This window comes from Nannobrachium achirus (genome assembly GCF_963921795.1).
Source record: "Nannobrachium achirus genome assembly, chromosome: 11".
Lineage (NCBI taxonomy): Eukaryota > Metazoa > Chordata > Actinopteri > Myctophiformes > Myctophidae > Nannobrachium > Nannobrachium achirus.
This window is the reverse complement of record NC_137820.1, coordinates 53,134,245-53,156,017: the sequence shown is the minus strand read 5'-3', so window position 1 is coordinate 53,156,017 and position 21,773 is coordinate 53,134,245. Positions and strand designations below refer to the sequence as shown.

At 44.6% G+C, this 21,773-nt stretch overlaps 1 protein-coding gene across 1 annotated transcript in view; it reads left to right on the top strand.

Moving 5' to 3' along the window:
• Positions 1-21,773, top strand: part of met (MET proto-oncogene, receptor tyrosine kinase) — a 101,808-nt gene that overhangs the window by 65,998 nt on the left and 14,037 nt on the right. The window contains exons 12-16 of the mRNA XM_080737408.1: positions 5,212-5,364; positions 11,412-11,565; positions 12,197-12,331; positions 13,418-13,684; positions 16,094-16,174. Coding sequence (XP_080593534.1) covers positions 5,212-5,364; positions 11,412-11,565; positions 12,197-12,331; positions 13,418-13,684; positions 16,094-16,174 — 790 coding nt within the window. The remainder of the gene's footprint in view (positions 1-5,211; positions 5,365-11,411; positions 11,566-12,196; positions 12,332-13,417; positions 13,685-16,093; positions 16,175-21,773) is intronic.

Genomic DNA, 21,773 nt, shown 5'->3' with positions numbered 1-21,773 from the left:
CTTTCTTTCTTTCTTTTCCCAGACACGACCTTGGCCCCCCCGATGCTAATACCCATCACCCCCCCTACCCCTGCCCTAGCAGCACCCCCACACACGCACACACTCCCTGCTTCCCTGGCTCTCCAAATATTCAAATATTCGAATTTTCGAATATCAAAGTCACTATTCGACGTTGTTCACCGGAGTCGAATATTCGCTTGTGTTTATTTTTGAGCGGTGGTCACACCGTCTCCATAGCGTGGCCGTGTGTGTAGGTTTGTGTGTTAGTTTGTTTGTATGTGGGTGGGTCTGTATGTAGCCTCAAGCCTGTGTAGTACCTTTTCTGACCTCACATGTTAAGGGAGGGGCGCTGTTGTCCAGGCCACACACACACACACACACACACACGGGGGGGGGGGGGGGGGGGGCACACACGGGGGGGGGGGGAGAACCACTGCTCAGTTCACACGGGTGTGATTTTTTTGTATTCTCTTTACAAAATATTTAGTTTTTAAAGCTTGGCTAGATACCAAGTCATAAGAATGAGTCATCAGTGCCCCTGGTGAATGAATTTGTTAATGCTATACCAGGGGTTCTCAAACCTTTTTAGGCAGTGACCCCCAAAATAAACATATTTGAACTGGGGGACCCCCACTCTGACAAGCACTTGGAATTGTAGGTATTACATTTAATGTGACTCGGTTCCGCAGATAAATATTGTGAAAATAGCAGATCTACATGCTCACAACGCCTCGCAACGCGAGGCGTTGTGAGCATGTAGATCGGCTATTTTCACAATGTTCGCCTCTTGCTTACTTAATATTTGACAGTTTGACCAGTCCTGTCGAATATTCGACTATTCGAATACTTTGAGGTCGAATAATTCGAATACTAAAAATCACTATTCGTGAATGCCCTAGCACACACTCCCTGCTTCCCTGGCTCTCCCTGGGCCAGACAACCATATATACACCCAGGGGACTGTGCCAGTCACTGCACCGAGACAGGGCACATTTAGTGCCATCTGATAACTCTGTGCACAGAATAGCCATTAGGATAGAGGCGTTGTGCAAGCATGGAGCGCCGCTCGGAATAGTGGACCTGTTGACCCAGTATCAGTCTGGAGACCTGCAGTGTTTATTTAATTAAGAAATATCTAGAACCCGTGACTAGGGATGGGACGATAAGCGATATTATCGTTTATCGTGAAAAAAAAAACACACGCTCACAATAATCGTATCGTGGAGATTTAATTTATCGTGATATCGTCCTCCGTCATGCACTGGGAGCAATTCACCTTTTATTTGCCGAGCTGCATATCCAGAACCACGTCTTAAACCCTCTATAATTGGTAAAAGGTACTTATATAATATACGTACTTGATACAGTTTTCCACTCTCTATCAAATATCTTTGCCAAGAAATAGCCGATCGACAAGCTCAAAATGCAACGCGTTGTGAGCTTGTAGATCTGCTATTTTTGGCAAATGTTCCACCCCGGGATAATGGATTCTGATTATCGTGATAATATCGTAAATCGCGTTTTCTTTTGTCACAATCATCGTGATATGACATTTTCATATCGTCCCATCCCTACCCGTGACGTACATGTAGCACCCCCAGATGCAAGGCTCATTTACTGCTGTGTGAAAGCGCCGCTCCCAAAACGCCTGCCAATGAGTTCAGAGCCACGAAGGGAATGTTTATATTTACATTTTTACATTTTAAGCCGCTAAATGGTGTCACTCTCGTCGTCCCCGGGGTGACTCATAATAACTCTATAGAACAAGCTTCAATTCCCAGATCTCTTGACATGATAAGCAGTACAGGTTTTAGGTGCTCAAATGTGGAAGACACAAGATCTGATGAGAAGAGGGAGGAGGAATTTCTTAATAAAGACAGTTAATGTGTGTGTGTGTGTGTGTGTGTGTGTGTGTGTGTGTGTGTGTGTGTGTGTGTGTGTGTGTGTGTGTGTGTGTGTGTGTGTGTGTGTGTGTGTGTGTGTGTGTGTGTGTGTGTGTGTGTGTGCGTGCGTGCGTGCGTGCGTGCGAGTTTGTCTAGCTATACTTATGGGGACTAAACGCATGTTCACACAGTCACCTGCAGGGGACCTCTGACAGTGTGGGGACAAAATAGTAGGTCCCCACAACGGTTAGGGTTAAGGGGTTAAGGTTAGGGTTAGGGTTAGGGGTTAGGTTTAGGGATAGAGGTTAGAGTAAGGCCACAGGACTTGAATAAAAATGAATGGAAGTCTATGTAATGTCCCCACAAGTGATGTAAATATATTGTTTGTGTGCGTGTGCGTGTGCGTGTGTGTGCGCGTGCATGCACGTGTGTGTGTAGGGGAGAGGGGATTTGAAGAGATTTGGGTTTTTCAGAGAGATGTCTCTGTTCTGTTCTAACAGGAGTCGGAAGGTCCCCTAGTTTGGTTGTGATTGACAGCCCAGCCCCTCCCCCTTGCTGTTAGCAGATCCAGTATATTTGTGTTGGCTCGCTAGCGGGCAGCTATAATCTCCCGGGACGGCTTCATGGGAGAAAAACAACCGACATGTTTCGACACTAATTATCATTACAGTAGAGCTGTTTATTTATCGTGATGTCTTCTCATAGAGCTTTCTCTGGTGGTTGTCTAGGTTGCGTCACGTATCGTAAGCAACAAGCAAGAAGAAGAAAACGTTGGAAAACTATTTCCAACTTTCACAACTTTGCTATTTATTAGACACTCTTATTCAGAGTGACTTACTGTACAAAGCGTAAGATTGGAGTAGGCGGCATGAAACCTAGTCCATGGGTCTTCAACAGGGGGTCCGGGACCCCTAGGTGGTCCTCAGAGTTACTACAGGAGGTCCTCCAAATCTTTGAGTAATAGAAAGCTTTTTTTTCTCCTTGTACTTGAACCCACTTGAACCCTAGCATCCATATTCTGAGAACTTTAGCCAAAAATAGCCGATCTACGAACCTGTTTTCACTAGTTTAGTTCATTTTCTAAATGATAAATACAAAACGAACGCTTTTGGACATACAAGGTTTCCACCCGACATCGACGATAATACAGTTTAAGTGATTACACGTGAGCGATACAAAGTAACCTAGCATCTGTCCACATACAGTAATATCCTCTGGACGAGCAAACAGCATACATCTATCTAAACGACTTGCATAGTATTTAACACGTAGCCAGTATATTTGGCTCTGGAGGTAGAGCGGCCGTCTTGGAATCCGAAGGTTCCAGGTTGGATCCCCGGCTGCTCCTGGCTATGTGTCGAACGAAGTGTCCTTGAGACACTGAACTGTGTTTGAATGGGTGAATGTGAAGTGCATGTAAAGCACTTAGTTTGAAGGGTCAGAAAGACTAGAAAGGTGTTCTATAAAAGCAATCCATTTACCATTTACCAGCAGCTATGGTCAGTCACACAGTGTGGATTTTTCACTCACCCTAATTGCAAACAGTTGTTTGAACTGGCTCTCTTTTCTGTTTGTTGACCGATGAGTAAGTGTGTGCACTCACTGCACTGTATCGGATGGTATTTATCGCGTGAGTGCAAGCGTGTATATGTGTGTGTGTGAGTGCGTGCATGCGTGTGTGTGTGTGTGTGGCGTACAGGAACAGGTGCCGGCCTCCTCTCTGTGTCAAATTGGAAAATCCCAGGCTGTCACGCGAGGAATGTGATCATTCCCTTTATTGCCTTCTGCTGTGCTCGTACAAATGAGCATGCATTTCTGCGTGTGTGTGGGAGTGCATGTGTATGTACAGTACATGTTTGAGCGAGCGAGCGTGTGTGTGCGCGCGCGCGTATGTATGTGTGTGTGTGTGAGAGAGAGAGAGAGAGAGAGAGAGAGAGAGAGAGAGAGAGAGACAGAGATAGAGATAGAGATAAAAAGTGAGAGGAGAGATGATAAATGTTGGGATCAGAGGATGATGGAGAGACGTATAGAACTTAAGACAAACTGAGTGAGGGACGAGAGAGGGAAACAGAGTGAGAGAGAAACAGTGAGAGGGGAACATTGAGAGGGAGACCAAGGGAGGGAGCGAAAGAGAGAAAAACTAAGTTGAAACAGAGGGATAAACAATGTGAGAGAATGTGAGATGAGTGACAGAGACAGTTGGTAATTGTTTAAATAAACTTCATTTGTGTTCACTCTTGAAATAACAAGGTTACAAAGTGCTTTGCAAATGGAGTGAAACAGTTCTTCTGACTCAGTTTACGATCGAACCAAACAACACACACGCACTCTCTCATACACACACATCCACTTATACACCCCCCTCCCCCCCCACACACACACACACACACACACACACACACGAACAATAGTTTTATTTCTCTGTTCCCAGACGTTATTAGTCAGAACGAAGTTTAGTTCAAACCCAGTTGAAAATCACATGGTCAGCAAAATGAAACAAAACAAACTCACTACAGTGATGTCTCACTTACTCACATACTGTGTGTGTGTGTGTATGTATATATTGTCGTTGTCGGGTGAAAACCTTGTATGTCCAAAACCGTTCGTTTTACATTTATCATTTTAAAAATGATTTAAACTAGTGAAAACAGCCGATCTACAAGCACGCGTTGTGTGCTTGTAGATCGTCTGTTTTCACTACTTTTGCACAACTTTTGCACGATGAAGCAGGGCTTTACTTTGCGAAAGAACTTGAAGATACAAGGTTTCCGCCCGACAACGACAATATGTACAGTATGTAAGTACCGTGTGTGTGCGTGCGCGACTGCGCGTGCGCGTGCGTGAGTGCGTGCATGACCTTTGAGTGAGCAGTAATGAGTAAGATGGATCACGTGCATGGTGTATGTGAGTACAATACATCAATTCTCTCTCTCTCTCTCCAGCTCTGTCTGTCTGTCTGTCTGTCTGTCTCTGTCTTTCTCTCTCTAGGCCTTTCACAGTTATTACATAATCACAATTATTTTCTCATAATTGTCATAATCGTTTCCATATTTTCAAAAATAGTGGAAATAGCAGCTCCAAGAGCTCACAACACATCGCGATGCTTTTAGTATAAAGTTGTCAAATATGTCATTAAGTCATTTCTTTGTATTTAGTTTGTGTCACATCTGCCATGTGCAACTTCAAAGCCTACGAGCCAAACAGCAATGTAATTGTCAACAACAAAAACACAATTAAATCGTAAATCGCAATTGTTTGAGTGACAATTAATCGTCATGTAAAATGTAACTATCGTGACAGCCCTACTCTCTCTCTCTCTCTCTCCCAGGGTGACCACATGGATAAAGAGGCCATGAAGTGCCAGGTTCTGACGGTGTCCAACCACAGCTGTGAGAGTCTCATCCTGGTGGGCAACACTCTGGAATGTACCGTCTCTAACGAGCTGCACTCTGCAGCCGCCACCAAGGAGCTGCAGGTGGAGGTGAGACACACAGTACACAACGCGCACGCCCACACGCAAACACACGCACACATTTATTAATAAACCATCGTCAGACATCATTTACAAATAATTGATTTTGGCATGGTAGGGATAGGGCTCCACCAAAAAGATGCCGTCGTGACGGTGTAAAAAAATGAACCGGGACGAATTTGAGCACCCGGCAGTGGTGCTCCCTTCATTAATTAAAACGGGAGCGTTCCCACCATTGACGCGACGCTCGACAAGCCCGGTGGAGCCGGGGGATAATGGTGCATTTATATAACGCTTTATTCCTAAGCGCTTTACATACCGTAGATTGTGCCTTACAGTATTCACCCATTCACACACCGATGGTGGAGGAAACCATGCAAGGCACTAGCCTGCTCATCGGGGTTCAGAGTCTTGCTCAAGGACACTTCGACACTAACCCTGGGGGAGCCCGGGATTGAACTGGGAACCTTTCGGTCTCCATCCGGCCAGTCTACCCCTGAGCCACTGCCGCCCCATGCATGAACACAAATACCTCTTCATTTGTAGTTTGATTTTAAGGATGACTTTGCCCGTTTTTTAACCTGATTCCAGCGTTCTTCATCATGCACATGCTCACATGAACACTCCAGCTCTCACTCAGCAGAGGACCCAGTGAGTCTGAAGGACCACTTCATGCACTCCACAGTCCACACTGCCTCTTGTCTATAGGAGACCTCCGGGCCACTCAAGAAACACACACACACACACACACACACACACACACGCACACACACACACACACACACACACACACACACACACACACACACACACACACAGAATGTTTTCTGTACTGTCAAGAGGCCTGAGGTTGGAACAAGACATCCATTGAGTGTAGTCGAGTGTTGCTCAGCTGGCTGAACTGGGAGCTGCGTGTGAGTGTGAGTGTGAGTGTGAGTGTGAGTGTGAGTGTGCGTGCATCCGTGCGTGTGTTCACCATTCACCTAAATATTTATTGCCGTTGAGTCTTACATGGAGATGATCATCAGTACTTTATAGTAACATGAGTGCATAGATTTGTTTTTTTTTGGTTGATTTGTTGTCCTGTGTTGCATTATTATGTTTTTCCTTTTTTTTTTTTTTTTTTTCACGATTTTGTAACCCATTTTCACCCAGTGCCAATTGCCTATGTAATCCTGGGCTCTGCTCTCTCTCTGCCGTGCCTGGGGAGACAACAGACTGACCTCATGCTTCCTTCTATGCATGAGGAGTCCCAGTTGCTTCTTTTCACCTGACAGTGGGGATTTCCCCAGTTTAGACGTAGCGCGTGGAAGGAACACGTTATTCCAACCAGTTCCTTTCCCCTCCATCAGGCGCCCCGGCTGGCCAGGGGGAGGCATTATAGAGACCAGGATTACTGCATGTTTTTGTGAGGGTATCTACCCAAGGAGACACGGGGAGAACATGCAAACTCCACACAGAAAGGCCCTATTATGTTTTTGAGGGAATTCAGATTTGCTATCCGTGTTACAAGTTTGCCAGATCTATAAGCTCTACAAATGTGTCATGCCGCAACACCTTGTGAACTTGTAGATCTTCTGTTTTTGCTATTTTCACGCGTTGTGAGCATGTAGATCGGCTATTTTCACAACAGAACCGTGTTATACAAAATGTAGTGCCTCAACTCTAATGCTCGTCAGGGTGGGGGTCCCCAGTTAAAATATGATTATTTTGGGGGTCGCGGTCTGAAAAGGTTGAGAACCACTGCTCTATGCTATGGTAACTACATATTTGTAAAGTAGACACTTGGCTGACTGTGCAGTGGGAGGACGCCATCATAACCATGTCCCTGACCATGCCATGTACTGTATGGACAGAAGAATTTTGACAGTCTGTTTATGAAAATATGTGTGTGTGCGACTGTGCGTGTGCACACACGCGTGCAACCTCATGTCTCCAACGTTCCCTCAGTCTGTCACTTTGCTGTCAACCACAGGGATGGACTAAACATTTCATGACATTCCTTCAACCATTCCAGACCTTTTACTGGAATATTCCATAACAAGTCTGTCCTGATATAGTCTCTATCCCAGCCTTATCAAAACCATTTAGGATCTCTATGCTATGATACCTTACAGGTCTATTGATTAGTGATCGCTCAAGACAGATTCAGAGCTCTGCAGCTTTGTTCGCCCTTTTTTGGCAGATGGGTTCCCAAGTTGATTTGATTTGATTGATTTATTTAGCACAAAAGGTAAAAACAAAACAAAAAACGGTACACAAAATATAAAAAGGAAAAGACACGAGGCCTTGTATAAGTCCCAAAGGGCTTATACGAAGCCTCTACCAATTTATAACAACATTAAAAACATGGATAGAACATTGATATTGATAGATTAGATTTTTTAGGCCGTGGCCCAAAATAAACATATTTGAACTGGGGAGTGGGGACCCCCACCCTGACAAGCACTTGGAATTGTAGGTATTACATTTAGCGTTATTCGGTTCCATAGATAAATATTGTGAAAATATCCGAACTGCAAGCTCAAGTTGTGTAGATCGGCTATTTTCACAATGCTATACTACATGCTATATGTACTGTAGGTCCACAGATCCCCCCCCTCAACACCATACAGTATCTCTAGGGTCAATGCGGTTGGTTAAGTAGGTTAAGTAATTCACTGTGCATCTACAAGCATCAGCTAAAAAATACCTGAAATGTAAATGCTCTGTTAATGGTACTGACTGTTTGTGTAAGACCCCCCCCCCCCCCCCCCCCCCATCTTTGGATCTTCTTTGAGAGAGAGCCTGCTCAGTCACCCTTTCAAAACAAGCGCTCTGTTCAACCTTGACAAAGTGTAGTGAAGCTAAATGGGACTCGTGTAAACACACATCCAAGCTCAGTTCATTAAAACAATGTCTTGTTAAAAAGTTGCCTTTACTGTCTAAACAGAGAGATGGGGTGTTTCCCAAACAGTGGGAAACACACCACGTTTTTATACTGTACACTTAGGTCACATTAAGTAAATATCAATTTTATTTAATTTTTATTTAATACTGTACACTAGGTCACATTAAGTAAATATCAATTTTATTTAATTTGTTGTTGTTGTTTCAAGAGAATGTAGTGAAAATAATCTACAAGCTCACATTCACTTCAAGCTGTGTGTGAGCTTTTAGATTGTCTGTTTTCACTGGTTTAGGTCCCGGAGACATACAGTAACATTTCTCTTAGGGTCAGAACCCACCCCCCTGTAACTCTCTTAGCCCTCTGGGACTATACAAATGTCCCAATAAAGAGCCAAACAAAAACAATTTAGAGACGATCTGGTCTATATTGCCTCTTCATGAAAACATCTGGAATTTTGTTATGATTACATATTGTGAGTATATACAGTATATAGCATATAGATTATATGAGCTGTGTGTAAATGTGAACAAGAAATGCCAAAGCGACTCTGTAATTTAAGAGATTATCTAAACGTCTTATACCGGTACACCTGCAATTTAACTGTTTATTTGGTTCAGAGTTGAATGAACACTGAAGACTTTACTGTGCAGAATGCAGATTTTATCACAGTGTCCCTCAACATAAAACCTATGCTTACATACAGATACCACACACACACACACACACACACACACACACACACACACACACACGCACGCATGCAGAACAGACACACATGCATGCATGGATACAGAGCAGACACGCATGCATGCAAGCCGCAGGCATGCGTGCACTCTTGGGCATGCCATATAGGCTATAGTATATGCAAGCACACTCCATCATATCAACACACACAAACATGCATCCACATACAATACATACACACCACATACCTCCCCAGCCCTAGACATACGCAGACAACAAGTAATTCACTCTTATTTTTAATCTACTCACACACACACACACACACACACACACACACACACACACACACACACACACACACACACACACACACACACACACACACACACACATATATATATCTCACCAAGGAGCAGAGGAAACCACATTTCCACCAAACCTAATAATGGAAGAGGCAATATCACTGATGTGATCTGCCCTCCATCTGAGGCACTCAGCACAGGGTTGTGTTGTGTCTGTGCGTGCGCGAGCGCTTGCATGCTCGTGTGTAATAACATTGCATATGTGTGGGGGTGTCAGGTCCAGTTGATGAAATGCTTGATTATGAGTGCAGCAGTCGCGGCATGCTGGACATGTGTTCCTATAAGTTCACTGCTGCTAGCACCACGCATCCCTCAACCATAATGTGTCGTACGGGAGGTTCAAATTCCCGGTTACAGTTAGGAGACGATGGCTGTTGGAAAAGCGATTTCTGATACGCCAACTAGCCAAAATGCTCACAAATCTGGCTGCGTACCCAGACGCAGTGAATCAAATCTCCACTTCTTTAAGACCTCAACAATCGTCAACAATCTTCCTCTTCAAAGGGAGATGTGAAAAAGAAAAAGAAAAAAAAATTACATCTTTCACAAGTATGACAGTTGATGAAGAAAAAAAGAAACATCTTTATTTCAAACTACAGTGTACATGATACAACAATATTATGAGTTGTAGTAATCTCCCCCAGATGATATGCAACTGACCCTGAATGTTCCTGGCACTTTAAGAGGTGGCACCGTAATATTGAGTTCTGTTTTCACATGGTTGTAGTGTCAACCATTCTCCTTCCTTTCAGCTTTTCGCAGGGTGAGGTCACGGAACACGCAGGAACCATATGAGTTTGTGCATATCATATGCACAAACTCCATAGCTCGAATCAGTTCCTCCCAACGTTATCCCTCCATCCAATCAAAACCTCTTTATGAAAGTCCTGATTGACTGATTGAGTGTTTGACCACAAGGTACACATTCCACAGCACCATCAGTAACAGACAAAGGGCCGTATTTACAAAGGATTTGCGGGGCTTTTCCTAGATGCTAGCAAGATAAATGGCCATTTGCCCATTTTTACTAAGATTCCGCAAATGATAGTTTGCGGTGGTGAAATGAGAGAAAAGCAGCAGCGCTCGCATTCACATCTTTAGGTTATGCATGTTGGATATTGATGTAGGACCGCAGAAATATGGGAATGAAAATGTATACATCATAGTTGATTTATCATGGTTGGTGGGCGCCATGGCAAACTCGCTGCGGCTGTAACAGTCTTGGTAAATACCCTGCTAAATGGAAAACATTCGGCAACAAAGAATCCTGCGGCCCTGGCGGTAATTTGCAGCACGCTTCGTAAAACACGCCCCCCAAAATTCTTAGAAAAGGTTTTCATCAAAACTCATAAGAAAACTTTACTAGAAATTGGATTTACAGTAAGTGGAAAAAGATGGTGTCCAAGTACATCATATTTGGTAGGGGTACAACAGTTAATCAAACTAGTCGATTTCATAGATTTTAACTAAATAATCGATTTAGAAATTTCACTGTAGTTTTCAAAATGTTTCAAAAGGATTCTAATCGATTTAGTCGATAATAAAACATCGATGTCAATTCATTGAAAAAACTAAACCAAAAAAAACAACGTGCTAGTGTTCGATTAATAATCACTAAGAAAATAACCAATGGCCTGGGCCGTGGTCCAGTGGTCCAGTGGTCCAGGCACCTAGGCGATCTTTACTACATGTCTCTTTCCCCTGTTTCCTGTCTATCTAAACTATGAATAAAGGCAGAAAATATATTCTTTTCTTTAAAGAAACACCAACAATAAAAAAACACTATAGTTGCTGTCCTGGTCGCGAGTTTAGAAACTGTAGGCTTGCTAAGGGAAGGAGGGCTCGTTTTCAACAGCGTCGGCAGGTTAGCGTTAGTTTTACTGAGGTTAAGGTTAGGGTTAGGGTTAGAGGATAGGTTTAGGTTTTGGTGCACCTCTGCCGCGGTCCAAGTGACTACAATGGAGCGCTCCCTACCTCCGGTTCAGCCAATCACAAGCTTCAAAAATGAGTGCGGGCGTGGTTTCCCTTAGCAAGCCAAGAGTTTCTAAACTCGCATCCTGGTCCTGTGGTTGATCTGGTCACCTGTGAGGCTGTGAATGACCTCTCTCTCTCTCTCTCAGTGGCGTCAGGCAGACAGCATCAGACAGCTGGGTTCGGTGATGCGGGCTCAGGAGCAGGACTACATTGGCCTCGTCGTAGGCTGCGTGTGCGTCAGCCTGCTGCTGATGATGCTGGGAACGCTGCTTATGTGGAGGAGGAACAAACACATCGACGGTAAGGGAAATACTTGTGTGCGTGGTGTGCGTGTGTGTACATGTGTAAGTGCATAGCTGTGTGTGTGTGTGTGTGTGTTGTGTGTGTGTGTGTGTGTGTGTGTGTGTGTGTGTGTGCGTGTGTGCGTGTGCGTGTGCATGTGCGTGTGTGAGAGAGAGAGTGAGTGAGAGTTGGTGATGGAGGGTGTGTCATGGGGGTTGGATGATGGGTGCAGTGGTGAAGCGCTCTGTCCCCTCTCTAAGCATTTGTCTCCCTACCCTGTCTGTTTCTCTCTCTCCCTACATCCGTCCCTCCCTCTCTCTCTCAATCCCATCTACACCCTTTATCTCTCTCCACCACTACCACCTTCTTTTACACCTCTCCTCTCTTCCTTTCACCTCCTTTCTTCTTCCTCTACTTTCTCTCAACTTCCCTTTTTCCTCTCCTCTCGTTCCATCTGAGAGCACCTCTTGTTCTCATTCTCTCAATCCTCAATCCTTTCTTCTTCATCTCCCCATCTCTCTCACTTTCTCTCATTCTCTCCCTCCCTCCCTCTTTCTGTTTTTTTCTTCTTTCTGTCATCCTCCTTAACTCCCTTCTCTCACCCCCTCCTCTCTCTGCCTCCCTCTGTCCTCCCTCCCTCCCTGTGTAGATCTGTCTGAGGTGTGGTATGACGGCCGGGCTCACATTCAGCACCTGGACAGGCTGGCTAATGCGCGGAGCGTCAGCCCCTCCAACGAAATGGTGTCGCACGAGTCAGTGGACTACAGAACCACCCTGCTGGAGGGTACGTCGACGGACAACAACAACACCCCCCACCTCCATCCATCTCTCCTTCTCTCTCTCTCTTCTCCCCTCCTCTCCTCTCCACCCACACCCTCCTCCGCCTCCCTCAAGGCCTGCTTTATGGGGCTGCGTGCTTTCCTCTGACCACCGCATGTCTTCTTGATGCCTCACGCATTTGTTCTCGGCTAACACAGCTAGTCACCTGCCTTGATGCCATCGGTGTGCGACGTGGTTTCTTCGGCTTGTGTCCCAAGGGGAGCATGGGGAGGGGTGGCGGAGGGTTCCTCTGTCACCTGATCTTGATGGGCCAAAGCAATTTGGGTTTTGGATATTGTAAGGTGCCAGCTCACGGTGCCAAACCAAAGAGAAATGGTACACTAATGTACCAGGGAGCTCCAGGGAAGAGTACAGGGATTCTGAGGAATTGTAGCTGATTTGTGCAAGAGTATACTGTAACTATCTTAGTTACCTGTAACTGTAACTTTCCTTTCTTATCGTAGATGTTAACATCACTTAGTCCTAATCTAAGATAGCTATAATAGTGTTACGTATGCTCAATGATGAAACTCTTTGTCTACATTGTTCTTGAGGACCTAATCATTCTCTCCCTGTTTCCCTCTTAAGCTTAACTTCTTGTTTGTCTCAGGAAAGAAAAATTACTTTCACCCACAATGTCCTATTCTTCCTCCTTTCCTCTGCCCTCACAACACGTTGTATTTATTCCTTAACCTCTGCAAGCATTCATTACAGCAGTGCTGTTCAAACCTTTTCATCCCAAATTGATATGGATTTGGCCGCAAACAACTACTTGAAAATATTTTGTGGTAGGGACCCCCATAAGAGAAAATATTTTCAAATTGCCAAAGTGTTAAATAGGGTTAAAGGGATATTCCACACCCAAAATGATTGTTTTCCCTTTAAAGTGGTTAAATTGATTTTGATTATATATTCATAAATTTTGCTGCGGGACGCCGGAACTCCACCAAGGGTCCGCTGGGGGTCCCCGGAGCCCACTTTGAGAACCACTGCATCACGGTAATGTCTTGCACTCGTTGACCTTTGACCCCTGCCTCTCTCCTCCCTGCAGACCAGGGCTCTGAGAGACCCGAGACGTGCCGCGGAGCCCCGCCCGTCTACGGGGGCAACGGGGAGCTGCTCTCCCCGAGGCTGGGGGTCCTGGGAGCAGGCATGGGCCTGGCTCTGGGGCCGGACGGGGAGCTGGTGTCCCCTCTGCTGATGGCCCCGGTCCACATCGACCCGTCCTGCCTCCACCCAGACCTCCTGAAGGAGGTGCAGCACGTGGTGATCGCCAGGGAGCAGCTGCTGCTCCACCTCAACCAGGTCATTGGAAGAGGTCAGTGGGGGGACTTTGAATGTTTCTTTTTGTCTTGTTTTTTGGACAGTGTGTGGTTGCTAATAGGCCAAGGGTCTTCAACGTTTTCAGGCCAGGGACCCCTTAGTTGAGAGAGAGATGAAGCAGGAACCCCCACAACCTTTTCATAGATTCCATATAGTGTCAATTTGTGTTTTCAGATATGTAACCACCGTCAATACTTAAAAAACTTGACCTTTCACTCTGTACATATAGTCTGCTCTTTTCCCCCTCTACAAAAATAAATAAATATATATATATATATATATATATATATATATATATATATATATATATATACATTTTTGGCTAAAGGGTTCAAGTGGTTAAAATAAGAAAGGAAAAAAGAAATTCTATGACACACAGATTTGACCCCCTGTAGTAACTCAGAGGACCCCCTAGGGGTCCCGGACCCCCTGTTGAAGACCTCTGCTATAGGCATTTTTGATTGATTGAAGAATGTATTAGAAGTTTGCACAGAAAAAGGTACAGTTTCATGACAGTACAGTTCACTGGTACAATGTCAACTACTGTAAAAGGATAAGCACAAGTGAGCGCTAGACTTATTTAAATTGAGACCCTTTTTTAACTCATATAACATTGAATGACAGATAGATAAAACACAGTACTATGCAGAGAAAATAATAGTAAGAAGAAAAGAAAACACGTAACTCGTAAAAACACAATGCAAAAATAAATGGAATATATTAGTAAGACGCCTCAGAGCGACATAGAAAGGTCAGGGGGAGGTAAGGTTAGGCTAAGTTTACTGTTACCAGTTACGAGTAGCAGCGCTGTTGTCGCTGTTGTCATGCTTCACATGACATCACAATATCTAATATAAATGCTAAGACGGGATACAGTTCCCAGTGCATCTTTCTAGTTTTATTAGTTTTACTTTTTTTGTCACACACTTCCGCTTCATTCCATCCGACAGGGATGATACATGACATGAGGAGAAGATGATCAAAGGAAACAACAGCGTTTCCACTAAGCACATTGTGTTTGTTTTCCCACCTGGCTACTAGAATTACCTGCATCGTACTATTGTCTTAATCCTACAGGCAGACACACGAATGAAATGTAGCCTTGATGAAAGACAATGCAGCCGTCTATACACTCTGACATGGATACCATCCATGCTGGTGTTCGTGCATATCTTGTATGCAACCATGCATAATCTATCCAAAGCTGTCTTCTCCAACCTCTCCATACAGCTCAGTCCTCATAGCCCTACTGTATATACTGTACAGTACCAGAAGAACCTCTGGTCATAGCAGAGACTCCACCGCCACAGGGCCTGAAGCCATACAAAAGAAGGGGAAAAAAACTCACCCACAAAGAGCTTAATTGCCCGCATTATCAAACCACAAGTTTGACATCAAGACGTAAAATCACCTCATATTGTGTGGTTTAAGTAGGCCGCTCACAGACCAGGATCAAATTCAACGCAGAACCCTGAGAGGAAGAAAAATAAAAGCCCACATCCCCCCTTCAATGATGAGCCAGTGTCACAAATATCCCTTTCCCCTATGCTTATTGGATCCCCTGGAGGGAAAAAAAAGAAGCTGGATATCAAGACAGGGTTCATAGAATGCCATTGGATGATTTGTCCCCGGCTACTATTCCCATGCAGGGTCCATTGTTGGGAGGTGCAACCCAACACCGTGGCCCATCTGCGCGGACGTGATAAGAGGCCACCAAAGAGTGTTTTCCACGCTTGTTCACTCTGACACTACTTTGAATCTGGGGGCGGGCCCCCGAGTCTTAAAGAGGAGATATAATTCAATAAGAGGCACTATAACTCAAGACGGGGTAGGCATATTGGCCTGCTCTGCGGTATTAATTAATAATCCTTGGTGCTTGGTTTCTTGGCGGTGGGAGACTTATAGTATTCTGTGAGCGTGATGCTATCTTAAAATGAATTAGTTCAAGTAATCTGTTGCTTTCAAGGCTCGATACAAGGCCTTCTTAAACTATGTGGAAATTGCCGAACAGGCTTAAAAGTGATTTATAGTGAGGCAAAGCTGAAGTAATAAACGGACCCTTGTTCAGCTGTAGGCCTACCTCGACATCATGATTCCTCTGCCACACACACTTCAATATCTCTCAGACTTGAACTGTTTACCACGATCTCACTTACTCTTCTTTTAAATATTTTTTTTACAGACAGATAAAAGGGCAGGGGCTCAAGCCCCATTTGATGTCTATGTGTGCACGTGCCTGTTTGACATATGGCCCAAGTGCGTGCCACCAAAACTGTGAAAGGAGTAGCGCGGCAAAATAACGTTTATCCGGGAATAAAGTCGGACAAATACTAACCACACTAATAAATATGATTGAATTCACTGATCATAACCTATGGATCTTGGTGGTGTTGTTTCTCTCCAGGTCACTTTGGCTGTGTGTTCCATGGCACTCTGTTGGAGCCAGATGGCCAGAAGCAGCACTGTGCAGTAAAGTCTCTGAACCGTAAGTACAAAGCCAGTATGTGTGGAATAGACTGACCATTCCATTACTCCTCTAGGGCAGCTCTGCTCGCATGCATGCTCTCTTTCTGCACCGTCATGGTTCACATTCATGGAGTTGCACTCTCTCATCACACAACAGTCATATGGAGGTGAAGTGCCTTGCTCAAAGGAACTGCAATGGCCATTGTTGAGGGGAGTGTTATTCAGTTCAATTCAAACTGCTCAATGTAGGCTTGTTACTTATACAAGCAGAGCGTGCAAGTACTGTGATCGGCTGGGTATGTATGTATGTATGTCGGTGTCCTCTCTTGTTTAAGACCGTAGCCCAATCAGGGACCAGCATCTCTGGCAACGTCATCATCAACAGGCAATGAGGGACCAGTATTCCTGGTGATGCCAGTGGTGATGTCAATATATCGGCTTTCTATGGAAGTGGTGGTGCCAGTGGTGAGCGCACCTCATGGCGCGCTATGCTTGCGCACAAGTAGGCCACACTTCGACAGAGTGCATTTCTAGTTGGTTCTGTGATGATTTCTGCGTAAGTTACGTTTATTTGTACTCATTCAAACATCAGGGCAATTCAAAGTGCTCTATATGCAAAACATCAAGCATTAAGAAAAATATTAACAGAGCATTAATGCATTTGAATAAAATGAAAATTAAGAATAAATCACAGTACAGAAGAATAAAAAGAAGGAAAAGGCAGGGGCCGGCAGGAAGGAATTATTAGTAAGGACTGGAGCTGCAGTGTTCTGAATCAACTGCAGCTGTCTATCAGTGATTTAAGGAGAACTGTCAAGACTATTAGCCACGTCTGCAGTAACAATGACAAAGCAAGACAAGTTTTTTCCAAATCCTGCTGAGATACTATAAATCCTTTAATCCTTGATATCATCGCTATTGGCTCACAGCGCTTCACAATGCAACACGTTGTGAGCTTGTCGTACAAATAAGTGGCTATTTGTCGTACATATAGAGCTTAGATCTGATTTGAACACATTTTATTCACTAAAAGATATTTTGCACTGTGATGTTGCAAAATGGTAAGTTGTGATGTGGTGATTTGAGACCATGTCCAGTTACACCAGTGGTTCAACATGAATAAATGTTTCTCTTTCACCATACATTCCTTTTACTCCACCATATAGAAGCAGTTGAAGGTCTTTGACCGAAACCCATATATCAGAGAAAAATCTCTTACATGGAATTGGCCTGCGGAGTGTTGTCAAGACTGAATCCAGCACACCAGAGTTTCTTTTTTCTGCCAAGGGACAACATTGCATGTGATGTGGACGAAGTCCTCTGGCCGGACGCAGCACAAAGACGTGATGCTGAGAGACAATGAATCTCTCTTTGACTTTGATACAGTTCAGTTGCACAACATTTCTGAGTGTAGTGTAGTGTAGTGTGCTTTTCATTTACAGTTTTCTTTGTTCTTTGGGCTTGCTGTATTTGTATGCACACAAGCAGTATTTTGCAGTATTTGCAGTAGCTATACTATATATTCACTGTTGACAACTAAATTGTGATTGCTGTAGTTTTCAGTGCCACCTTTCTTGTGCATGCTACCAGTATGCCAAGAAAGTTCTTTCATGGATTTATTTTATCCACATATGTTTTATATATAGAGAAAGAAAATAGCAGGGGCGCTACTGGTATCCCTCAAACCACCAGTGGAACACAATGAGCAAAAGAGGACAAAATGTGCCACAAAGGCACAAAAATCCAGGTCCAGGCACTGAGGTGGATTTTAAAAATAAAAGGCCTTTATTAATTAATGGGCTAGAACATTATTTAAAAATCACCTACGCGTTTCAGCTAACGCCTTCTTCAGGGTGTTACTGAACAAAGACAAAATGTAGGCCTAATTATAGGCTTTTTAATATTTAACTTAAGTTTGTAATGGAAAACAATCGGTGTTGACTCCCTGCCCAAATATGGACTCAAACATCATAGATGTGTCATTGATGACTGGCGTCATAAGGCACTTTTCCACTGCAAGGTGGAACCAGAACTTTCAGGAACCAGAACCTATTTTTTTGGTTCTGGTTTTGTTTCCATTGCGAACGGCCCGGTTCCATACAAGGTTCCTGGAACCTCCTGGAACCTTTTTTCGGTCCTGCTCCTGGTAGAACTAAACTTGAGTTCTGGGAACCTATGGGCGGGGCTAGCAGCGCTACTGCTCTTGATTGGTTGAGCCGCTTGAGCGGAGACTACGCCGAGGAGAACTGGGAGAAATCTCTCACGACAACACAACCCCGTCATTTTTAAAATCCTATTCCGACAGACAGAAACACTGAAACACTATGGACGCGACGCCAGAAGACAGAAGAAAATATCCAGAAGGAGTTAAAAGCATCCGTTCTAAATGAAGGAGTTTCAAACAAATTCCGTCGCCGTCGTCTTTCTGAAACGGGTGTCGAGTGCATTTAAGCAAACAGACACGGTGCCAAGCAAAAATAAAGAAAATGTACGTCGATAGACAGACAACAAACTACAGTGGAGATACGCATTTCATTTCATTACGCGCGTGTGTGTGTGTGTGTGTGTGCGTGCACGCGCGCGCCGCGCGCGCGTGTGTGTGTGTGTGTGTGTGTGTGTGTGTGAGAGAGAGGGAGACGCTTTTTTTCCTCCCTAGAGCAAAGGCAGCGTACCGACCAAACGCTCAGCCTACAGTATAGCAGCTTGTTTGAACGTTCTATTGTTTTAATTTTTTTTATATTCAGAAAGTAGTAACTATTAATATACGTATTTACATATACAGCTGTTATTTTAGATTTTAGATTCCCAAATGTGCTGCTGTTAAAATGACCAGCTGTTTTGTCTCAGCCAAATCAGGCTGACCAGTTGAGCTTCCCGGTTGGGTCTGGTTATATGGAAACAAAAGCAGAACTTGGTTCTGGAACATCACAGGTTCTTGAAAGTTCTTGGTTCTGGAAAGTTCTGGTTCTGGTTCTGGCTTGGCCCTGCAGTGGAAATGCGCCTATAGACTAGCCACATGGAGGGCCATTCCATGTTGATCCAGAGATCCACATAGGATTTTGTCCTTATTCAGAGCTCTGATAGCCTCGGGGAAAATACTTTCTCATTCTCTGTTACTCTCTCTCTCTCTCTCTGTTTTTAGACCCAGTTTTATTGCAAAGTTTACAATATACAATGAACTTTTTTTTCTGTGACCATGTGCTGAATGTGCTTAGCAACTGTCTCATAAAGGATAACCAGTAAGACTCCCTAATCGGGAGATAAGCGACCGTAGGTCTCGCTAGAAGAGGGCCATGTGAGAAATGAGGGGTGGGGTCTCCGCGTTGCCTTGGCGGACGAATAGGTACCGGCCCCGGCTCTCCCGGACGCTCCTAGGCCGAGTTAGGGCATTTTATGTGAGCTGCAGTGGAGGGGGTCCTCCACTGGGGGCGCCACCACTTTTGCATCCGTTCTGGAGTAGCAGGAGTGGGTGGTCCCCGGGAATTCCCCGTGAGCAGCCCCGTGGGGGTGGTCATTTGGTCATTTTTGCACATTTGGTATTTTTTTTACACCTGGGGGTCCCCCAGGGACCTGGGGGTCCCTGGAACTCCGGGGGTCCTTGGAGGTTGTAGTTTGGCAGGTAAGGAGTGTGTGTGCAAAATCTGGCATGGATCGGGGCAACGGTTGCGGAGATATGAGCAGGGCAAAAGTGTGACGTCTGACGTGTGACGGACTGACTGACGCACGGACACCTGGTGGAGCTTTCTGTAGTAAGTGCGACCTACGGTCGCAACTACACTGCATTATTTCATACAGTACATTGTTGTGCAACTATGTCATGCAAAAATACAAACAAATAGCCACTCGACAAGCTAACAACATGTCACATCTCGACGTGTTGTTAGCTTGTTATTTTATTTACTAAAGTTTTTTTTTTTTTTTTTTTACAATCAATTAAATCGATTCGTTTGATTAACTGTTGCGACCCCGGACCCGGCCTCAACACACATTCGCGTCCAAGTGCTGTCATTCCTAACGCTGCCCGTCCACCGTCCCTCATCTGTTTGAATCACGTCGGTTCTCTTTGCTATGGCGGTGCGTCAGTAGGCGTTATGGGAGGGCATCTCATCCCAGCTCCGGGCTGACTGAGACGATGGTGATGAATGAGCTGCCGATGGTGCAGATGACGTTAGGGTCCTCCCTAATCCTATAACCTGTCACTTGAAGCCCCATGGAGATTGATACCACCGAGAGAGATGCAGGAGTGCAGAGTGTCAGCCAGCCCAGAAGAGATCATCCTCCAGGCCGGGATGGAAATTGGCCCGTTGGGGGGTTTGGTCTCCAGGGATTTGGGGCCTATTATCTATTATTTAATTTAGTGATTTCCCAAGATGCCTTCCTCATTGTCTTTGTGTTTGTTTTCTCCTCCGTTTACATCAAAGCATTGTTGTAGATAGAGATGCTCCCATTGTGATTTTTGGGGCCGATACCGATCATTGATCAACTGGAATCAGTATCTGCCGATTCCGATATTCCCGATCACAGCGATCAAATCCATAAATTCTTCTATTTATTGTGCTACTGTAGCAGCATTTACGTATATATTTAATGATTCTTCTTACAAAAAAATTGTATATTAAGTATAAACATTAGGAGATCGCAGGCTGAGGTCATTTAGTATCCAATTCAACTTGTAGGAGTTGAAGCCGAGGTTACATTCAGTCACACTGATAAATATTGTGAAAATGGCTGATCTAGCTTGTAGATCGGCAAAGCCTATAGAGGCGAAGCCGATACCGATAAAAGCCGATAGAGGCATTATGGGCCGATCACGATCACTCTCTGATCAATCGGCACATCTTTAGTTGTAGAGCAGTGGTTCTCAACCTGTGGGTCAGGGGTCCCCACATGGTTTTTGGGGGTCCCCAAGATGACAGTGAAGACAAGGACTTTTAAGACCTTTTTAATACCTCAAAAAAAAAAAAAAAAAAAAAAGACGTTGCGAGGCGTTGTGAGCTTGTCGATCTGCTATTTTCACAGTTTATCTGTGGAACGGTGTCAAACTATATTGAATGCCTCGACTCCTACAAGTGCTTGTCAGGGTGGGGGGTCCCCAGTTCAAATATGATTATTTGGGAGGGGGTCACGGCCTGAAAAGATTGAGAACCATTGTTGTGGAGGGAAGAAAGGAGGGGGCCGAGTACGGACCCCTGGAGGACCCCAGTAAACAAAGTCTAGGGTTTAAGTGGTTAAGAGAATGCTCCGACATTATATTGTGTTTCGCTACAAAGGAGCAGCTATTCTCCATGCAGCAGTAGTTTCCACAACTCTTTAAACGGGGAGTGAAATTATTACCAGCCAGAAGACAAATTTCTGTGAACCTTTTTGACTGTGGCCCCCAGTCTACATTACCAGACACTCTTGTGGGAACCCAGAAATCATCTGGAGGTCCTCTTCTATGTTAAAAAACCCTATTTAGCTGCTAGAGGAGACCAAGCGCCTGCTTCCACTGTGGAGGTTCAAAAGCGAGCTGCAGCCGAGTCTGAGACTTTGAAAAGGGGAACGTTATTTTCTCCAGGCCGGCTCTATAACCTCAGTCAAAGACTAATCAGCCACTTATTTTCTGCGGGTCTAAAGAG